General features: G+C 36.1%; 1 protein-coding gene across 1 annotated transcript in view; it reads left to right on the plus strand.

Moving 5' to 3' along the window:
- Positions 1 to 818: 818 nt before the first annotated feature.
- The window catches only part of LOC125658442 (G-protein coupled receptor dmsr-1-like), a 40,273-nt gene continuing 17,312 nt past the window's right edge, over positions 819 to 23,779 (plus strand). Inside the window, exon 1 of the mRNA XM_048889711.2 lies at positions 819 to 1,153. Within this exon, the coding sequence (XP_048745668.1) occupies positions 1,104 to 1,153 (50 nt within the window). The 5' untranslated portion in view covers positions 819 to 1,103. The remainder of the gene's footprint in view (positions 1,154 to 23,779) is intronic.

Below are 23,779 nucleotides of genomic sequence, written 5' to 3' on the forward strand. Positions count from 1 at the left end.
CATTCAACTTTCATTTCTGTCAGTATTCCCAATCGTTAAACAGGCGTACTATATTCATCAAGATTCATACGCAGATTAATTGTTCACATTACTGAGGAAATGGCTATCATTACAATAGGTAAAGCTATATCAAAGGCAAAAAAAAATTGGAAATGTAAATACATGTATTTCAAAACAAAATCCAATGTTCCCATGGTATTTCCCATCATTTGATTTTCTCACAATACTGTTTTTGGCTATTATGCAGATTACGTTTAATCTAGGTGTATGTCGTTAATAATTAACTAGTAAAGGATTGGTTCATTACCATATACTGTCAACATGCAGGCCCTACAAATAGTGATTGAATCAAATTATGCGATGTGGGGATCCGGGTTAGAATAGGTCCTCAGTACCCCTTGCTTCAGTGTCGTAAGAGGCGACTAAATGGGGCGGTCCTTCGGATGAGACCGGAAAATCCGAGTCTCAGACGTGTCACAGCAGGTGTGGCACGATAAAGATCCCTGCTCAAAGGCCTTAATTAAGTGTTGAGCATAGGCCTAAATTTTGCAGCCCTTCACCGGCAATGACGACGTCTCCAGATGAATGAAGAATTCTCGAGAGGGACGTTAACATCAATGAATTATGCGAATATGAAAAAAAAAAGTTTTTATCGTACTTCGTATCAAAATTTAGAACTGATGTACATTGAAAATAAACGAACCAGCTTGAATAATTAAAGTCGAATCATGTTATAGTGTGTCATAACGGATCCAATCTAGCACCCCCACCCCACCCCCTGTATATACCACGCTCGTGTAGTCAACTCTATTCAAACAGCGGTAAACTGTGAGGGGAAAACATCATAATTATATATTCATAGTTATTCATTCCTAGTTAATTTTCTAATGCAAAGTATTGCATTAAGGCAACGACAGATAAACACAGGAATTAATGGAATAGCACAATAGGCGCCTCTCTTCGGACCGATTCCCGGAGAACTCCCCGGATTAGTTTCGAGACAATTAATTGGTCCCTGACTACAGGATGGAGGCGAACTTCAAGAGCGGAGTCCATTTCACTATTTCACGTGACTTCTCAATCACTTTGATACATTGACTTTGATGTACTCAGTAGTAGGTGTGCAGTTGCGGGATTTACAACCCACGGTGAGGTAAGGGACAATATGCTTACTGTAACTACCAATTAGTGATTTTTTGTTTGCATATCTGTGGAACTCCTGCTTTTCTTTGTATGAGTATAAACTGGGATGATAAATGACATAATAAATCATAGTCGAGTAACATAATTGATTTTCCCTCCATAATTTTTGACATTTTTAAGACTGCACAAAATGTTTTATTACTTTGTGCATGCTGATTTAAATTTTTTCAGAATTAATTCTTTCGCTAGCTTTATTTCTTTACCCATTAATTGTCATAATCATAATTCTTTAGAGAGTTTCCCTTTGACGTAAATATGAAACCATTTTACGAAGGGAATCATAAACTTTTTTCCCTAGTATTTTAGTCTCTGCACTATGTCACAGCGTGGTTTAAAACGTGATCTCAACAAATAACATGACATTTCAATGTTTGTCAGAAAAATTGTACTAGTCCGAAATCTGGACGGCATTGTTCGAACTATGGTATTACCTTCAAACCTCTCCGTTACCAGTACCGCCTAGAAATTCAGAATGCTGTGACATCTGACAAACGTTCCATTATCTGTAATCAAAGAGCACGCGCAGTCGTCTAAAAAGGGGGCCGCTATGCACTGAGATCGATCTAAATGTCGGTTCCTATGCCAGCTTAAAACGTGATTTAAGTTATAGATTTTGGATAACTTCTGACACAGTGCTAGCCTGAAAAACGACATAGTGTTTCGCCTACAGTTCCTAACATCGAGATATTCAATCTACCACGACATATACTGTTTTCATTTCAATTCCGTAATCACTTTCCTCAAATATAATTTACCAAAAAATAGTGAAATCAAGAATCTTAATTGTTGCAAAGTTTGACGAAAACACCCATTATAAATGTCATGTCCCGAAGTGTGGCACTTCTCAAACTCGAAAGTTTCACAGCCTTTACGTGCCTTTCTAAACGGAATGGATTTACAGCTATAGCGATTTCTGTTTTTCATCTTTGATGAGAATGGCTGATTTTTTCAGCCAAAACCTAATTGTTAAATATGCAAGTTTTAACATATCTTGGGTAACATTTAACACATAAATGTTTACTGAAGAACGGTCGGATATTTTCATGATGACAATTGCTTATCATGAATAAACTAATTTGTATGCTCTGAAATAATTTAACACACACCTATATACTATCTAATGATCAAGTTTACCTCTCTCTCTCTCTCTCTCTCTCTCTCTCTCTCTCTCTCTCTCATTACATCCCGTGGGGAGGTCTTCAGTACTCCCTTGCTGTCGTAAAAGGCGACTAAATGGGGCGGTCCTTCGGATGAGACTGCAAAAACCGAGGTACACAGCAGGTGTGGCACGATAAAGATCCCTCCCTGCTCAATGGCCGTAAGCGCCGAGCATAGGCCTAAATTTTGCAGTCCTTCACCGGCAATGGTGACGTCTCCATATGAGTGAAATATTCTCGAGAGGGACGTAAAACAATATTTAATCAATCAATCTATCTCTCATTACATTCTAACAACTCCCGTTACCTTAAAGCATCGGATTCACAAAATAGATACAAAGTCAAATACAAAGATCATTTAAAGAATTAGATTGTAAAATTTTCGGGTCGAACTGTCCCTTCCTTAGGACTAACGAACGAAAAGATTTTACGTCCACTAAAAAGCTAGCACTAAAGCTACATGAGGACATGTTCTCAATTAACCCGCGGACTTCTCCGGGATAAATACGGGCTAAATATTTGCCAGATTTCGAGCTCCAGCTACTTGTTTGATCAGGTCTTCAACACTGCAGTCGTATTTTCAATTTCATTTCTAGCTTTAAAAACCCTGTTTACTAGTTTCATATGCTAGTGTACTAGATAATATACTGGTTTACAGATTTACATGCGCACACTGACCCACCAATTGATTTTCGCCATTATCAGGCAAAACCCAAACTCTCGCATCAGTGATAATACATTTCATCCTTCTGAGTATGACATGATCAGTACGGGAATACCTGATGATTATTTGACCTTTGTACCCTAGACATGATCAGTACGGGAATACCTGATGATTATTTGACTTTTACACTAGACATGATCAGTGCAGGAATACCTGTGATTATTTGACTTTCTAGACTGCTAATCCTTTGGTTCATGAGTTGGTCCAAATTGTTTACTTTCTTTTATCTTTTTTATTCTATGGCTCTATGCCGTTTTTCAAATGTATTCAACGTGCATAATAAAGCTTATCTTTGGTTTAGGTTTAGTGTTATCTTTAATACAATCCCGTGGGGATCCGGGTTTGAACAGTACCCCCTTGCTTATCGAAAGAGGCGTCCTTCGGATGAGACCGCAAAAATCGAGGCCCTGTGTCACAACAGGTGCATGTGGCACGATAAAGTTCCCACCCTGTTGAAAGGCCGTAAGCCTCAATTTTGCAGCCCTTCATCGTGAATGGTGACGTCTCCATATGAGTAAAAAATTCTCAAGAGGGATATTAAACAATGTACAATCAATCAACAATCAATCTTTAATCTTTGGTATAGATTTAGTGTTACAAATAGATGGAAAGAGATATGTTTTTACTCAGTATTATGACAAGCCTTTGTTTATTAGCAAGAATTATAGTTTCCAGAACTTTGTTTGCAGACCGGTGTTTGTATCGGTTTTGATAACAGCACTTTTTCACCCTTTGTTAAACCACAAAGATTTTAATAATCATCGATGTAAACACAAAAAAGAGGCATTGAAAGCAATTACTTCAAAGTTCTCTCTAGAATTCACTCTGGGATTCCGTTTTTGATGTGTGCAATGCAATGAAGCTGTGAGGGACGCCTCGGATCTATTATAAATAATAAGTATTTGTCAAGAGACAAAAACTGTGTAAAGTTTCATCGATTGGTCCTTTATTCTGAAGGACACGGTGCACCCTGGGGGAAAACAGAAATGTCCACGGGGGGCATAGAAACGCAATTTGACAAATGATTTTAAACTAGGGATGGGACTGACAATGTAAACAAGTGTCTTAATCAATCTTCTCTATAACAGCTACTACTAGCAGACGTCTTTCAAGGAATGTTTTCTTTCACGTAATGATTAAAGCGTATTACTAAAAGAAAGATTCAGGTTTTGTGTAACAAATCCCTCGTCTTGAATGTAATTACGAATGGAAACCTTCATAAGAACGAGTGTGGGATTGGGGAATTCACAAAAGGAACAAGATTACAGTCAGGGCCAAGGCTTTCCCGAATCTTAGACAGCCAATCTTGTCCTAGGGGTCGAATTTCCACATCCTACAGACCTAAATGATGTAGGATTATTTTTCTCAAATTATTTCTAGTTTAGTAGAATTCTTCACAAATTCGGAGATAATTCAGTATATTAGGGAAATTTTTATTTGAACCTAAATGCTTAAAGAGATAGTAAAGCTCATTTGATGAAAAAAATTCTCAACCCAAATCATCTTATATTCCTCTCTAATATAATTAAAAACGATATAAGAATGATATTTTTCAACTTTGAAATAACTGCATGTTTGTCAAAAGTTACACTAGGAGCCAACTTGTATAGGAGATTGAATTTTTGTCTAGGAAGCAACAATTCAAGGGACATAATTTCAAGATTATAATCGTTTTAAATGGGGGGTGGGGGTGGGGGGGGGGGGTCAGATAAATACATAAATTGTTATGTTTTTGTCTTTACCAGATAACTTGTTATGAGTCATTTGGACTCATTTTAATTCTTTCAAAGCATTTGAATAAAATGACCTTTACTATCCCTTTAAACTTATCAGACAACCACGGCGAGCTATACTAGTACTCGAAACATATAGCATTCTCCTCTGAAAAGCTTTATCAATTATAAATTTAAAATAAGTAATACATGAGAGTCTCAGATGATCACCAGTATGAAACCGACACTACCCACGAGAAACAGTCATGTGAGATACAGAGAATCCTTCATTAGTGCGGGTATAGAATTGGGAAATTCCAACCAGGGGATACAATTCGCAGTCAAGGGCGAGGCTTTTGACAGCGAATCTTGTTTTATAGACATGCCTGGGATAATGATAATGTGTAATGATAATGTAATGACAGCCAATTTCAGTGTAAGGGGGCGTAATATGTAATGGGCCATTTTTGCATTGCAAGTAATGGTCATGGAATGCAATACTTGTAGAAAATATACCGGTACTGTAATGCACATTGCATTCAAATACATTTACATTACTTCAAATACTTGATGATATTTTGAATAGTTAGATTAATTCATTATATTAGTGATTGACTTTTAGACCTTGGACAAAAAGATCAACTTCATGTACATTTAATGAACAAAATTTACGTTCTAATACCTATGGTGTCCGGATAGGGCCAATTGCAAAAGTGTAACTGCGCGTTAGTCACAACACGCCGTCATGCCAACAAGCAACGCACCTTCGCGCTCTCACGCTAAAAAAGCTGCGCTTTCGCGCCTACAAGCAACGCGCTTTCGCGCCTACAAGCAACGCGCCTTCGCACCGACAAGCAACGTGCCGTCACGCTCTCACTACTTTAGACTTCGCGCCGACAAGCAACGCGCCTTCGCTTGTTGTCGTGAGGTGCGAAGGCGTGTTGCTTGTTAGCGCGTTGCTTGTTGGCGCGAAGGCGCGTTGTTTGTCGGCGCGTTGCTTGTTGGCTTGACGGTGGTTTAAAAACATAAACTTAATAACATTTTTAATTATAATCACTAATGAATTTCCCATGGAATGTAGATGTATTATATGGACTTTAAGTATACGGTGTTTAAATGTCATGTTAATGAGCGAATTAACAACTTCAACCTGTTCAAGTATTCATGGAGTGAAGAATGTGAAAATGTAGGCTACTTATTGAAATTTTATTAAAATCATTATATTTCAGTTTATTGAATATAAAATACACATGTAGTAAACATCCTCGCTGCCCTGATTAAAGTGGATTTTTTTTAACCTAACCATCGCACATTATGACGTTATAACATCATCACACGCTATGGGTGTTCGGGATTTGAAATTCCGCGTGGTTATTGGTGGGTTTTTTTCAAGAATTTTTACATTGTTTATATGAAATATACGCAAATCCATATATTCTACATGTATTCGCTGAAACTTCATTTGTTGATATCGATGTCAGAATGAAGAAAGGCCATTGGTGTGTTTTTGAAATTCGACATTTTGATACATTACAAGGAGTTTCAAAACCATTCAGACTTTACAATTGTTCTGATATCATAACGTCAGTTAAAGAAACTGCACTGAGCATGCCCCGGAATCCTGTTGTTATTGTTGTTTAGCAAAAAGGGCGCTTTTATCCTCCGTAAATACCGCTATGATTTAATTATAAACAATTACTGTTAACATCTCTCATAATGTTCCACTTAAATTCCAGGTTTGCTTGATTAAAACAAATCTTTAACTCACCGGAACATCTTTTGAGGCTGAGAGATCTTTCAACAAAACATCGTATTATCGTCTGAATTCCCGTGAAGTCGGGTTAAGAGATCTTTCGACAAAACATCGTATTATCGTCCGATTCCTGTGAAGTCGGGTTAAGAGGTTTTCGGTTTCAGGATTGCAAAACGGACGTTCACAATTTCGTTTATTAGCCGATGTTTATGAAATCATATTTTCAATTGCAATCTGTTACATGGAAACTGTCCTGGTCGTCTCGCCGGTATATCAATTAGACCTGTTGTGTGAATGGCAAAACATGATTTGTCTATAATCAGATTTGTAAATACGTCAAATTCAGTCAACGATTGAAACATAAAAGAACCCAGAGTGTTATTCAAATGAGAAAAAAAATCTACCTTTTGCTTTGTACAAAATATGCATCAATGAAAGGGAATTCGAAAGAGACAATGTTTCAGAACATAAAATAACCTCAAATGTTTCAAGGATTCTGTTTTAAAGATTATGTCTAAATGTCGGAATTGACAAACATTAAAAAGTAAAACCCTTACTAGCACTGGTGAAAATGCATATAGCATTGCATGGGAGGTCCCTGGGATACCTCTAGTGACCGTCGGCGAGGGTCTACGCGATTTTTTTTAATCCGTCTGGTGCCATCAGTGGAATACATCATTTATAGTTTTATCGGTTTATCTGTATGGATAGGGCAACAAAAAATTGCGAATAAGTCACTCTATATAGCCTCCCGGGAAATTGACGGTCAATGTCAAAATTTAAAAAAATGGCACTATAATATTAAGACATCTTAATTCTCTACTGCCGGATACCTAGCAGATACCTGTGTTGATAGTCAAAGGGAACACGCGGACATCTATCAATATTGTGAAATGTTTGGCCTATTGTTTGGAATTCTGGGTCCTTTCGAGACTTTTTTATACACATTTAGAGACATCACTAACTTTAGGTGTTCCACAAAAGTTGAACTATGCTAACGGCTCATTGTCATGTACCAGTGAAGTTTATCATATTAATTTGAAGGTCTATCCGAAATACTAAACGCTTTCACTTTCAATGCGAATGTTTAGCAAAGGAGCATATTCGCTAGTTCTCAGATATACCCCCTGTCAGGATACAAACGCTCTATCGAATGAATGGAACTAGATCGCGGTTCTCTGGCTCAAATGGTGAAAACACATAAAACTACAGGGTACCTAACAATCAGACTGCATCAGGTGGAATACAATTCGTAGTCCCTGGGTCAAAGGTTCAGGCTCAAGGATGGGGCTATATCTTATAAAATATCTTTGTTTAGCTCCCACTTTTTTAGCAATGCATAATCAGCACTGTTTATAAAGTTTAGGCGTATAGAAGAATGCTCTGACATCCGTCCATCTCCTCTCCTTCTACCTCAGAGTCTGGGCTATTACTTTGTGATGGATGTGTATAAGATTGCCATATTTTCTCATAAGGAATTACTGAAGGTATTCAACGTATAACGAGTGTATTTCATGTCTGGTAAATGGATTGTGGGATTTTTGTAATCATGGTATCATTTTGAAGGGTTTGTCAAATGAAAATAATCCATCATAAGAATTTTCAAAATTTGATAACTGCTAGATTTTTTTTTTAATATTAAGTCTATGAGAAGATCAATCTTTATTAAAGGATTTTTAAAAATGTTTTGATACAAATCTCGTAGTAAAAAACTTACATACACTTTCTCTTTATGAAAATATAAAATACAATTAATCATTTATAGCACTTTTGTTTTTGAAAATTTGATTTTTCTTATTTTTGCCAAGGGCGGATAACCCTTCAAAAAAGTCTCACGTGCAAAAAAAGGCCAGCTTCTAATCATTTACTAGTCATGTTAATTTGATCTACTTCAATTTTATCATTATCTAAATCATTTAAAATTGTTCATTATCCTTTCGTTATACATTGAATACCGCATATAGTGTGAAATGACCATGAACCATGACCTTGGCCAAGGTCAACACTACAATAGTTAAAAGTCTTTACGCGGGTCACAACTTTTTGATACAGGGTCATATTTGACACAGATGTTGCATGATCGTACACTAGCATCATCCTGAACCAATTTCATAAGGTCAAGGTCATCAGTAAAATAGTGAGTAATATTTGCTGCAATTCATAGCTTTGTAATGTAAAAAACATTACATATCAATATTTGGCACAAACTTTGTTAGTAGACAATGTGTCATGGCCTAGAGGTACATGTAACTGGTGTAAAGAAGTTAAAAACGTTTTGTGCTATATATTTGTAATAGAGAAATAACTGAAGTTTAAATTTGGTACAACGATTGCTTATGATGCAAGAGGTAAGTCCTAACCTTGGAAAAAGGACAATTGGCCAATTTTAAGTTCATTAGTAAAGAAGTAGATGGTCATACAGTTAAGTCGATATTAATTGATAAAAGACTTAATTAATCATTATTTGAATGTACATAAGATGATAAAACTCTAACCTCTTCACGCTGACATGTTGAATGAAGCGCGTAAACCATTTCGTACATTTGCATTTTAAAGGGGTGTTAGCTGTCATGTTGTCACCAAAAATGTAATTCAATGAAATTGTTTATATTTTATATTTCAGTGATAATACCAGTATTTAATTATTTCAAACACTTTTTAAAAACCTCAAAGCAGGCACATGAATGTGTAATTTTAATGATTACATATTTATTGTCTTGCAAGACAATAATTCTTCCTTATGTATTTCTTTACACCAAAAGCAGTTATCTAACGTAGTTTTATCAGATTTCTCTTGTTTTGTACAAAATAAATGTTTTTATTAGGCATTAGATATATATTCTTATGCCATTAGAGATTTTGAGAAAAATCGGTTGCCATCACTTTCACAACTAATGCCCCTTAAATCCTTTCAGTTTCATTTTGATATTAATTAAATCCTATTGTACTCTTCAAGAGTGTTCAGTGATTTAGCTACAGCTCTCTGATAAAAAATATTGGGACGGATCAGAGAGCTACAGATCCACCCCTTGTAAAAACCTTTGATTCACGGCGCACAAAAACATGCGCACGGTTGATGTCTTACATGTATGCAAGGTGAAGATAACGAACAGTGATCAATCTCATAACTCCTATAAGCAATACAAAATAGATAGTTGGGCAAACACGGACCCCTGGACACACCAGAGGTGGGATCAGGTGCCTAGGAGGAGTAAGCATCCCCTGTTGACCGATCACACCCGCCGTGAGCCCTATATCCTGATCAGGTAAACGGAGTTATCCGTAGTCAAAATCAGTGTGCCAAGAACGGCTTAACAATCGGTATGAAACACGTCAGACAGCATTTGACCCAATGCGAGGTTGTATTGACGAACTAGATTGTTATAACGACCATAGAATTTGCGAAATGCTGACTTCAATCGAGACTGTTGAAATCCCTGTACCATCAACTTGTTTGTCAGTAGCTTGCCTCGATTTAAAAATTGACTATACCCAGAACAAGCTCTTGCATATCGAATCAGTTGAGATATATAAACACCATATGCAGGTGATAATGGAATATTGCTACACAAATATGGGAAGTTGACGATGGAGAAGCTGAAATCATCCCGTTTGTCATACAGTTGAGTTGTCAGTTTGCCGTTATGTCTACTTTCAATAAAATATCTATGTATATCACTATATTCTTGTATTGCCGTCTCATGAATTTAAAAGGGGTGGATCTGTAGCTCTCTGATCCGTCCCAATATTTCTTCAGAGAGCTACAGTTCTGCAGCTACATGTATCAATGATTAACCTACAATTTATTACAAAACTTAAAAGTTTATGAGAAGTTAGTAACAATGAAAGGTAAAGATAACGAACCGTGATCAATCTCATAACTCTTGTAAGTAATACAAAATATAGAGTTTGGGCAAACATGGACCCCTGGATATACCAGAGGTGGGATCAGGTGCCTAGGAGGTGTTGTTTATCAGTAGCCTGTTTCGATTTAAAAACTGACAATGAGCAGAACAAGTTCTTGCGTATCGAATCAGTTGCGAGATAAAACACCATATGCAGGTGATAATGGAATATTGCTACACAGATATGGGAAGTTGACGATGGAGAAGCTGAAATTATCCCGTTTGTCATAAAGTTGAGTTTTTAGTTTGCTGTTGATATCTACTTTCAATACAATATCTAAATATGAAGCAAAAGTGGACGATTTTGAGGTGTCTTTTATTTCGAGTTCACTGGGATATATCGAATCGACATATGAATGAAAATTATTATTGTTAGTAAATAATACGTCGTCGATATATCTAAATGTCGAATTGAAGGCCACAACAAGATATTTTTTCTTCTTACATAGAAGTTTTTGAATAAATTCTGCTTTATTTGAATAAAAAAAACAAAAACAGGTCAGCTAACAAAGGAGCACAATTCGTGCCCTTGGGGATTCCAACAGACTGTTGGAAGATCTGATCACCAAAGACCACGACGATATTGTCAATGAGGAACTCCAGCATATCTTTTATTTCAACTTCAGAGTACTTGTGTGTGGAATCAGAGTAGCGTTTAACAAAATATTTTTTTGGATGACTGATCACTAGATAGGAATATTTGCGTTTTCCATTTTTGTTGTGAGCAATTGCAGTTTCGTTGCTACCGTTAGGGCGAGCGTGAGCAGTTACGGGATCTAGAGGTCTTTTTCAAGGGAGTACATATGTAGGTTCCACCCTATGCATTTTTTCCAGGGGTATAATCTATGCTCGGGACTAACGCTTGACTTTTTACACCTGGAAGTGCATGAAAATAACTATATGCATTTTCTACCATTCAAGGAACTGGCGGCAAGATTTGGAAGGAATATCATACATGACCCGTGATGGCCTAAAGAGTCTGTGATTGGTAACATCCATAATCATAGAGTTCAGTCTATATTCAGGTGTTAAAAAATCAAAGTATAGACTAGCTGTGGCTTCTTGAAATAACGTATATAAAACTCTCAATGGAACAGAGTAAAGTTTTGAGCGGATATGATGTGGACCTAATTGTCTGTTGACGTAAGGCAAAAATGAATCAAACGTAACATCATCTATTCTTGGTCTTTTATATGAACGATGTCCATGACTGCGTTTCCGTCTTTGAATATTGGGAAAGAGTCCCATCACATTCACGTTTATTTCCTTGTGGACTAGTCAAATGTTAAGGAAAAAGTAGTGAATGTAAATATCACCGATTACGTCGTCAGAATATATTGCTTTCTGATAATCGGTTATCGTTAGGGCCTGTGAGCCTCTTATCCAAATACATGTACAATGCTAAATGACCATCACAACCCACATGCATATTGGAATGATTAACACAGCCCACGCATAGTGTTATGTCAAAGTACAGCGAGTTAACATCTGTGGGTTAGATGGATCATTGTAGTATAAAGTAGACCAGAATATATTAAAAAGACGTTCACAGCTGTAAACTCTAAGCGACACCAATTTGTTACAGCCCTCAAAATGAACATTGATGAATCAGCACGCATAGGGCCCACATACTTATCTCCTAGGAAATCTGTATTCATTCAAAAGCATGAACATTCAATACCATAATGCTCAGCTTATTATTGGCATCACTTTAGTAATTATATTTCATTCAAATGATTGATAGCCATTCAACCTTAACTGTAAAGATAATTAGACACAACTTTCATATCAGATTATGTTCTGCTAATTCATTTCCTTTTCAGCATTGGCGTATTTACTGCGAGACGAATGCAAGCGAGTTTCTTATAGGTCATCATGCGTCATATCGGATAACATGGTCTATACTCTTATTTTTTAAAAAGTTCTGCCATCACTTGTGAGATAATTATGTCGACTAGTCAGATACTTTTGTTCACTTGTTGAATAATAAAAAGTTAAAAAAATAACTGTAAATATCCTTTAATGTACAAAATGTATTACCCAGTTAACAACATGATGACAAGTTGGCATATTGATCTAACAAACCAATGCAAAGATTTAAAGATCTGACAAGTCGACATAATGGTCTGACAGGTCAACATATAATCTCTCTCTCTCTCTCTCTCTCTCTCTCTCTCTCTCTCTCTCTCTCTCTCTGGATATGAGGTCCTTGAGGCAGAATTTATTAAAAGAAAACTTCTACATTAGAAAAAAAAAATTCTTGCTATGGGCATCTAGATACATCGACGGCGTTATAGTTATCAACAATTTTCCTTTTTATTCATACGTCAATTCGATATACTCCAGTGAACTCGAAATACAGAGCTTCACGAGGCCTTTTCCACATCTGTATCATATTTGAATGTTTTATGGAAAATAGATGCTAACGGCAAACTAACAACTCAACTTTATGACAAAAAGACGACTTCAACTTCTCAATCATCACCTTCCCATATCTATGTGGCAATATTCCGTTATCACCTGCATATGGTGTTTACGTCAACTGATTCGATATTCGAGGGCATGTTCTGCGTATGATTAATTTTAAGACAAGGCCGGGCTACTGACAAGTAAATGAAGTTACAGGGATTTCAACAATCTCGTTCAAAGTCAGCATCTTGCAAATTCTATGGTCGTTATAATGCCCTTATTTTTAGATACAACAATTGTCTCTATAATCTGCGTTTGTCTGTATTGGTGTCAAAGACACAGATGTTTTGAATTGTTGAAACAATTCGTACATTCACAAAAGAATGCTAATGCGTCTTGAGTTTATGTTATCTTCTTCTATGGTTAGTCCGTCTTTAGGCTTTCATTACACTTCGTCTAACATCATCGAGAATTTGCCGTAAACAGAGCGAGAGAAATACGATAGAGCCAAATACCCCGTAAATCTGCTTCACAGGAGAGTTAAGACAGCTACATGTATCATGAGGTCTATTACCCAGACACCGAATAAAGGGTACTTGCTGTCAAAGCAATTTCATAAAATAAACTACAAACTACATTTCTACACTCTCCGTTGACGTCAGTGTTATTCTACAGATTTGTGTACTGTTTCCTAGGCTCCAAAAATAAATGATTATCAAAATTTTCAAATTATATAATTTTCCTGTAATCTGCAACGTTATGATATGAGCCGTTCCTAGCAAAAAGGGCCCTGATGTATTTTAGTGCTAAAGTGTGAACTGTAGAAAACAATTCCTCAAAATATTTGAGCAATATTAATTGTCGTTAAAATATCATAGTCCATCAAAGATGATAACCAACTCTGATTGGTAATCATGACCTTTTTCTTTTCAAGTATGTAAAGTATGACGTCACGTTTTTTCATTATGACGTGTCTTGAAAAACATTGTTGGATAAGATAAGGGTTTCTTTCCTGGGAACGGCTCATATCAATCGTAACTACTCGGCTATTTCCGTAACCGCAAATGAACCTCGTATGTGGATCGACGCCATCAGAATTGTTTGTTACGTATACATAAAAGTAACTTTGACGTCACAGTCGTACGTTACACTATGAAACGTGAACTTTCAAATGCATCTAAGATATTATACACATCTAAGGTAGTGTACCACTATCAATTTCCACTTACATGTCATGTATTAGATGAATAAGACGTTAATGATACCAAAACTGAATCTGTGGTGAAAATATAAATAACATTATTCAGGGATTCGGTTCTGGCCTTTTAACTCTCATCCACGGGCGCGCTTCCGGCGAAGAAATGCATCGATTTGATGCAATTCTTGCGCCGATCCACGTCCGAGTCTTCTTACCGGTTACGGAAAAAGACGAGCGCGTGATCCGATTGCGGCTCATATGAGACAGAAGAAAGAAAGCATTGTTTCTAACTTCTATAAGTGCTTTATTAATTATATGAATTCCTTGCGAACAGAAATGTTCATGAGATTTTTATTAGCTTACGTTGGCTTTGAAAATCACACTTAGTTCATGCCTACAATGCTTGGTTGAATAACGTACAAATGATTTATATATTCTACAATGTAGAGTTCTTATTCATCAGCATATCTTAAAATCAATACAGATATCAAAATTTTATAAATGATTGTGATAACACATAGTAAGTACATCGTGTATGTATATCTAAGTCTCGGCCGTGAGCGAATCCATTTGCCATAATTCCCCTGTGTATCATAATAACATAAAAGTACAATAATAACCTGAATATGCCACGAGAATGCAATACGAATACGATTGCGAGGATCATGGGACGTTTATTATGCAAACTTTCTTCTTCTTTTATAAAACGGATACAAAGATGGTCAAATGACTGCAAAATGAAGCAATTTCAGCTTGTTTACTTGATTCATATAATCATTGTACAAAACTATTTTGGAATAGGTTAGATTCTTTTGTTTATACTAATAGCAAGTGCAATTAGCTCTAAAGATTATGACAGAGAAAATTTGAGTCTACACATACATCCGATAAATTTTCAACGTCGAAAAAATTCCATAATCTTAACGACCATCCTTATTCTCGCAGAAGTCACATCTCGTTGAGGTGTGATTACGTCGATCGAGCCTCCAGTCTCAACTCCTTGGTATACCCGAGCGCGCGCGCGTGTGTGTAACACTTAGCTTGTAAACATTCCACTGAGCACAACAACATTTGATTCTTGACAGTTAGCTGTAGGTGCTCGTCACGAATTGACCCTATGTTCACACTAAGGGGGACGTTGTAGTTTACAAGTTAGGTCTCTCAATCGATGGGAGAGAGATCACAGTTTGTAAAAATACCTAATATCTGTTTGCACCGGCAATACACATGAAAACACAATGCATTTTCTATCGTTTTTGAACCACAGGAACTTTTCCTCAATCACCCAAAGTGGAAGACGCGCTCTTATTGATCAATTCAATTTGTCTAAACTACTCTCGCACACAATATACAAGTTCTTAACTTGATTGAAATTGAAGAGCAAATCATGTGATTAGGAGAAGTAAGTGGTCGATTGAGACTTTGATTGTAAAATATCATCCGTAAAATATAATAAAAAGGAGACTAATGATAATTTGAATTAGCGATTTTCGGGATTTCGGATTTCCCACTTGTGTAAATATAGAATAGGTGGTGTCAAATTTTAAGAAGAAAAATATTGTGACAAACCTCTGTGGTTAGCTTTGTTATCAAAAGAGGAAGTAGCCTCTTGATTTTAAGGCCGAGGTCATAACGGACTTCATAGTAAAAGGCAAATCTTAGCCAATTTTATACATTTGACAGATTTCCGGAATTCTGTGCTATCCCTTCAGCTAGTGATTTGACAACTTATATCAATGGGTTACAGATCGAATTTTTGTTTGGGCTTTATTGATCTTTTTTGAAAGAGTTATGGACCGTAAACTTAGCAAATAATGCCATAAAGCTGGACCCTTTTGTGACGCTTGCCATCAAGTACGATGATACCTAGTTTACAAAATTTCATCGATGAAAATATTTAATCTGTGTGTTAAAGATTATCATTCTGTACAATGAAAGGCGAAGATAACAGTGATCAATCTCATAAATCCCACAGGGAATACAAAATAAAGAGTTGGGCAAACAAAGAACCCTGGATACACCAGAGGTGGGATCAGGTGCCTAATAGGAATAAGCATCCCCTGTCGACCGGTCACACCCGCCCTGAGCCATATGTCTTGATCAGGTAAACGGAGTATTTCGTAGTCAAAATCAGTGTGCCAGGAACGGCCTAACAATCGGTATCAAACAGCAGTTGATCCAACGATAGGTTGTATGGGTAAACTAGATCATTATAACGATATGATGGTGTTCTAATTTGCTCTAGTCTATGAAAAATACATCAATGTTACATAAGGATTAACGAACATTACATAAAATTTACATGCAAGTACATGTATATCTTCTATGAAGGTTTTTATCCTAATGTGTGATCTTCATTACACCACAGAGTTTATTTCATTTAATTAAACATTTTTATTATATTGGTAGAGGCTATGTCAATAGCGCAATTAGAGAAGAAGCAAAGTTCCAACCCCTCCCTTCCTTGAATGGTAAAAAATGTAAAATGTCAAGCGTTAGTCCCGAGCATAGATTGGACCCCTGGAAAAAATTGCATAGGATGGGACCTACATATGTACTCCCTTGAAAAAGACCTCTAGATCCCGTAACTGCTCACGCTCGCCCTAACGGTAGCAACGAAACTTTTATGCTGAATACCCTTATTTTGCAATTGTTCACAATTCCCAATCTCATATCTAGGCTGCACAAGTTTTCGTACAGTGTTATCGTTTTCTTATTCAGTCGTCTCTCATTATTCTCGTTTTCGTTACATCACAATGTATTCGTCTTGAAATACCGATAGTACAGCTTTTATTCTTATTGTACATCTGTTCATATTGCATCTATAAGTTGATGATACAGGGGTCTCGTTTACGGTAGCTCCATCCTCATGTGACTTATCAATATTAATGGTTGAAAGAGGAAAAACTATTAATTTCCACTCAATATAGTTTGTTTCAATTAATAACCAAAAAAAAAAATGCGTATGTTGCCAACTTTTTAAAGATGTCAGACGTGCAAAAACAGAAGTACATGTATATGTTAACATCAGAAAATCACACATTTTCGTTAAACAGGATAATAAAAATAGATAAAAACTTGTTGAAATGACAAATTTGAATGTCAGCAGTTTAAAAAAAAACCCACTGAATTTTATAAATATGTATAAATCAATTGTGGAATAGGGAAACCATTGTATAATAGACATGCAGTAGAGGGAATTCCAGCATAGGAGTTATTGCCCATGACAACATTTATTATTATTATAAATAATTGATTATCTATGGAAAATATAAACTTTTTCAGTATCAATACTTTACCAGATTTTTTATTTTATCCAGTGAATAAATTTCCCCTGGAAGATATATTTCTATAATTTGCAAAGTTTAATTAAAGATTTTGCAAAAACCTAAGACATCACATGCGGATCGATCTACCTTGAATACGCCGGTTTCGAGATACACTCGAGTTATTTCCCTTTGGAGAACTCTCGAATATAGTGAGACGCGAAACAATTTGTTTACACGTGGGAGTGGAACTAATTTTCATCACTGCGTAAGTGAATGTACTCAGTAAGTTTCTCATACACTGTTACATCACCCGAATTCGACTGATACACAAACTAAGTAAGTTATAAGTATTCAGGGAGTAATTAAATACATAGAATTCTTATCATATCACGTTATTTTGTTGGTCATAAGTACCATATTTAAGATATTACTTGCAGATATGACATTGTTTTTATGTTTCCACTTTAGTAAAACATTTCTTTCGACAGTATTTTGTATTTCCCACATTTACATATTAAAAGAGAAGCCGCTTTTAATGCATTTCATCGTCTTCTTCGCTGACTGTAGGTCCACTCTGTCCCACTTAGTCATTCATAGTTCCACTAAATGCACCTCCTACACAGAAGAGTTCGTATCTCGAAACTGGCGTAATCGGCATTTCGCAATTTCTATGGTTGTTATAATGATCAATACAAAGTATTATTGGGTCGAATGCTGTTTGTCGTGTTTCATACTAATTGTTATGTCATTCCTCACATGCAGAGTTTCAATTCTGTTTATCTGATCAAGGTATAAGGCTCACACCGTGTAAGACCGGTCAACAGGGAGTGCTTACTCCTAAGCACCTGATCCCACCTATGGTACGTCCAGGGTTCCATGTTTGCCCTTTTCTTGATTTGGTATCACTGTTCGTTATCTTCGCTTATATTTTAATTTCATTCGCTACATATTCCTTTGAGTTCGCATCGTATATGTCCAGCTGTCGACTTATGTTTGCCTCGAGAACTATTTTTCTAGATATATTGGCCTAGGTGACATGGATATCTCTGTTCATTGTGCATTCTTCTTTACATTCGTGACAGAATAAACGGAGTGTCAGTAATTCATTTATTATGTTTGTCTTCTCAGTTCTGGTACAGCGTGACCGCAGTCCTGGAAAGTCCCAATTTCATGTAGGAGATTGCTCGTGTTATTGGATCGATATCTAAACCTTTGTTTACACCCTACTCTTATAACATCACACGATAAAAAATGCAACAATTTGTCTACTACCATTACCTTAATGTATCCCGACATGAAATATCCACGTTCATGCGTTATACATGATTTATTATTTATCTAATAACTTTGGGAATTGTAATAATTCTTATTCCTTTAAATGTTCCCTTTCCATTGCATTAAACAATCAGCGATACAATCATTCGCGATGGCCAAACATCATGCAATACCATTTACTCAATGAGACAGCCTCCGACGAAAAAAAAATATTCAGGGATGATTAAATTTCTGATGGTCGATGAAAACAGCAATATTGACATTCCATAGTTCTTGTTATATATCGGATTCATCACAAAGTACCGCTACATAAGGCGATGCAAACTGCCCCGTGGTAATATAACAAAATATTATTTCAAATAAAAAATGAACTTCTTCCGGCGTCTACGTACAAATTTAATCACCACTAGAAAGAGTGTTTGCTATTTTTACACGTGGTTTTGAGTATGTATGAATAGAATGGGTCGAATCGTTTATATTTCATTTCCCATTCTGTGTTGAGATAGAAATCATATGCTAAATCAAATTGCGTGCATCTTACTGTAAAGCTCTGTATCGTATTATTTGATATCCGGTAGACCTTTCACATCTTATGATAAAAACACTTACACTTTACGAGGTGTATACTTTGTAAACAGGTCTGTCACGCTGTCTATATCAGTCATCATTTTAAAAGAGAAGGCTAATACCGGAAACATTATTATATGAATAGTGTTACACTAATTTTTCAAGATTTTCCACGACTGTCGTCGACGAGCAAGACTAGCAGCCACTGGAAATACCCATGGTAAAACACTGATACGAATGACATATACACCTGTGATTTAAAGGGTTCCCTGTGTCCGAGATGAACGGGAAAAAGGTCGAGACCTCTTTGCATGACGTCAAAGTAACGCGCCCGATGATACGTACTTCTTTCATTTGCAAAGCAATTAAATTAATTTGTGATACGAAATTTGTTTCTGCAAAATATTTACACAGATCAAGAGTGCGCTGTGACAGTCTTCTGTGAATGATCTTTGGTATAAACACCTCACTAAGCACTCTGTGACATGGAAGTGGTTAGTTTTAAGAGACTTTATCGGCTACTTAGTATATTGTTTACGATTTCTGCGTGTCATCTGCCCTCGAGTGTCGTGTCATCTGCCCTCGAGTGTCGTGTCATCTGCCCTCGAGTGTCTCATCACTGTATAACGTTGTTTTGCTACTTCATCTTTTAAACCTGAAACATACAATTATCTAAGGATGAAATAGTTTGATGTGTGTTTGTTTTACGTATGTATTTCATTCATACTGAAACGTCACCAGCTATATGTGGGGTACCGCATTTAAACTTATGTTTAGCGCTCAAATGACGTAACAGCGTGGGGTCTTTAAATAAAGACAACGCACGAGATCTCCGTTTTAAGGTCATATCCGAAAGACCCGTGAATGTCGACCGTTTAGCGAAGGAGCAATGGCTACCTGTGTTGACGTCTTAGATTTGACGCGGTCATAGCAAGAGCGGAGCTCGAAATAACGACCTTCATGTTATGTAGCGAATGCTCTGCCACTGAGCTATCGCGCCAGGTAGTTTGATATATTATTTTGCATAAATATAATGAATGGTTTAATATATATTATGTACAGTTTCTGTGCATACATTTATTCACTCAGATGTGTTTGGTTCTTTGTTACAAACATGCTTGATAACAGAATTCTCTGATGTATATTATACGAAAGGTATACAATTTCTGTGGATGGTTATGAATATACTTCGTTGCCAAAGTTAAACGTTTGGTTAACAAAATATCGGCCAGTGTCGAAGCAACCAATGAAACATTAGGCAAATTTTGTTACCAAAAGTCAATTCAATACACATTCAACTATTCGCCGTGAGTTACGTCCCTTATTCGTCATCTTTCAGAGAAAAAATCTTATATCACTACGTTAGCCTTTGTACTTTTCTGATATGTGATGTGGGTTTTTCCTTCATCAATCGCAGTTCAGCTACAATAATGCCTCAGGGTGGGACAACCCATAAACTTGTATGAAAACTTAATAATTGGCTATAATTCAAAGTTACATTTGGTAGGTAAAAATATTGACCTATTGACCTTTGGCTGACCCCATTAAGGGAGATAACTCAAATTACTGTTTGATAGATTTGGAAAAATCGTGAATGTACCAAGGTAATCTGAATGTTATTGCATATATGTTACACTTCCAGAATGATTGAATTTCAAGGAAAGAATAAAGATATGCTGAATATTTAGGTATTTAAAGAATATAAGATTTACTGTATTTAGCAAAATATCTTGTAAAATCACTGAATATTACACCTACTGGTTGACAGTTAAGACATGCTTAAGTCTCTATATCAAGTTGTTTTTAAATTGCCTGCACAGTGCTCTCTGTGATAGGTATGAAAGAGAGCAGATACATAAAAAAAATCAACAAGCAAGTCTAGATGACGACAGACTGAAGCCTCGATTCTCTGCGCTAATCAGCTATATGCAAAAGAGAAAGTACTATACATGCATATCAAAAGTAAGTGGCCAAGGACTATACATGTATATCAAAAGTAAGTGGCCAAGGACTATATATCAAACGTAAGTGGCCAAAGATGGGTTTTTTTCATGCCAGTGGGATGTACTTCCTCTCTAAGATTTGTGACGATGTATTATTCCGCCTGCTCTGCTGTCTAGATATGCAAGTTTTGGGGGAAATGGAGAACGTCTCATTTAGCTTTCTTTCAAAAGTTCTCTGTAAATGATATTCAGATGAGTTACGCAAGGGAGTATATAGTTAAGACTTAAGTAGTACTAGAGGTAATTAAGCTGATAAGTTGAAATAACGATAGTCTATTTATTGAATGCTGTCTTACACGTTTCACACAAATTGTTAGCCCGTTCTTTAAATACTGATTTTGACTACAGATTATTGTAAACCAACTTTTATTCGCGTGCGAGAACATCTTGCGAAAAGCTCATCATCGCGAATATTTCTCTTCGCGAACCAGTCCTTGAATGTATGTCATAGGCTCGAAATCAATCGCGAAAATTATTTGCCACGAACTAGTTTACCACAGGTGAATCGCGAAATAAAGGAACCACGAATAATAGTTGGTTTCCAGTACTCCGTTTACCTGATTAAGATATAAGGCTCACGGCGGGTGTAACAGGTCAATAGGGAATGCTTACTCCAAGGCATCTGATTCAACCTCTGGTGTGTGCAATGGTCCGTGTTCGTCCTACTCTTAATTGTGTACATGTATTCTTTATAGGATTTATGAGATTTATCATTGTTCGTTATATTCACTGTTTCATGTAACACTGTGGTTTCATACTTTTAGAGGCCATCAAATTTCGCGGATATGTCAAAGAATGCATGTACATTTTTGTCAATAGATTATTTCGTGGATTCCGACTCTTATCTTCGTAAGACATTGATGAAGAAACATCATTGTATTTCGCGGGACGATGATCACGTGATGGTTGCGAATTTATTATAAATTTAGAACCGGACGCAGCGTAGTTAAAGCTTCCCGAGAAAAATCACAATGCTGTACAGACACACTACATGACGTCATAATAAAAAAGTACGTCACGACGTTGTATCGCGGGGAAAATGTCATCTTATTTTGTCGTAATTTGCTACCGCTGTCAAGTGTCATGTGTAAATCTGTTGATTGAATTCTTGTCAAATGATAATTTTTATTTTATTTCATAATGATTACAAGTATCTTTTTCATATACATTGCATATATTATTATTATATATATGTATAGTATGCGCCACAGTAATTTTGATAGTATAGCCTATAAGTCACCGAAATCGCTCTTACATGTATGCACATACAATTTGCATCTCTGGACATTTACAAAAAGAAAGTCAACTGTCTGTAAACAATGACTCAGTGCAAGTATAAGTTGATGATCGTTTTTTGATATTTACTATAGTAGTGTGAAACTAGAACTGGACACACATTTCGAATCATGCTTGGGAAACGTACGAACTAGTCAGGTGCTTTTATAATCGATCTTTGTTTGCGAAAAATACCCCCCCCCCCCCTTATGACGACAATCGTTACTTTTGGTCAAATACTAACGTCCATACTAGGAATGTTTAATTTTACAAGCATTTTCATGTAAATATAAGTACGCTTTAACTCTCAAACTATTTCATATTCCAAATTATTTTTCCTAACTTAATTTACGAAACACTGCTGCGGAAATGGTTACTAATGTAATAAAATATGATACACGTCGGAATGTATGCGAGAAGTAGACGTGTGAAAATGAAAAAGGTCCAAAGTCACAACATGTGCGATACATAAATACCTTGAAAAATAGCTTGGAGACGATCGAGTCAAGCGACATTAGCTACCATGGCCGCGGAAATGCTGTTGATCTTGTAAAGGAAGTAGTAGCTCATATTGAAGTTAACTAGACCTAACCCGTGGTTTGAAAGAAGACGTATTGTTTAGAGCTAGACTAGACGTTTTGTTCAAAGCCATGTTTAATATATACTTGTATATTTAAAAAAAATCAAATTTTAATTTGTTTTCATTAACTCAATTTTTGTTCCATAATAATGAAAATTCTAAATATTTCAATAGGTTAAAAACAAATATAGTTTCTAACAATGTATTCCAAAACAGGCACGATCGAGAATTAGGCTGCCCCCCCCCCCCTCCCCCCGTCTTTGACAATGAGCTTCTTCTTTTTTTTATTTTGTAGTGCAAATAGATTGAGACTGTCCCATCCCCCATTACTTTTAACAGTAGTTGTACATGAAAAGAATATATAAGCTTGAAAGTTATTAATAACAAATATTTCGCCAAGCCTAACCCCAAGTAAACATATCAATGTATAACTTCAAGGACGCCTACCTCAAAATCAAGATTAGCTCCACCCCTTCATATTTCTACAGGAAGTTAGGTATATGAATAGCTTTTAATTGCAGTGTTTGCAAAAAAATTCATTGACAAGTTTTTGAGCAGTGCTTCATTTAGTATCTGGTCTACCCTGTTTTTGAGTACCAATTACCACCCCAAATCCTTAAATTTTCCCAATTTCTTATTATATGGTTATGTTTAAGCATGTTATTATTATATATTTTATATTTTGCATATATTTTAAAGATTATTGTAAAAGATATAGATAAAAATTCCATCAAATTATTTTTTTGAAT

This window comes from Ostrea edulis, chromosome 1 (assembly GCF_947568905.1).
Source record: "Ostrea edulis chromosome 1, xbOstEdul1.1, whole genome shotgun sequence".
Taxonomy (NCBI): domain Eukaryota; kingdom Metazoa; phylum Mollusca; class Bivalvia; order Ostreida; family Ostreidae; genus Ostrea; species Ostrea edulis.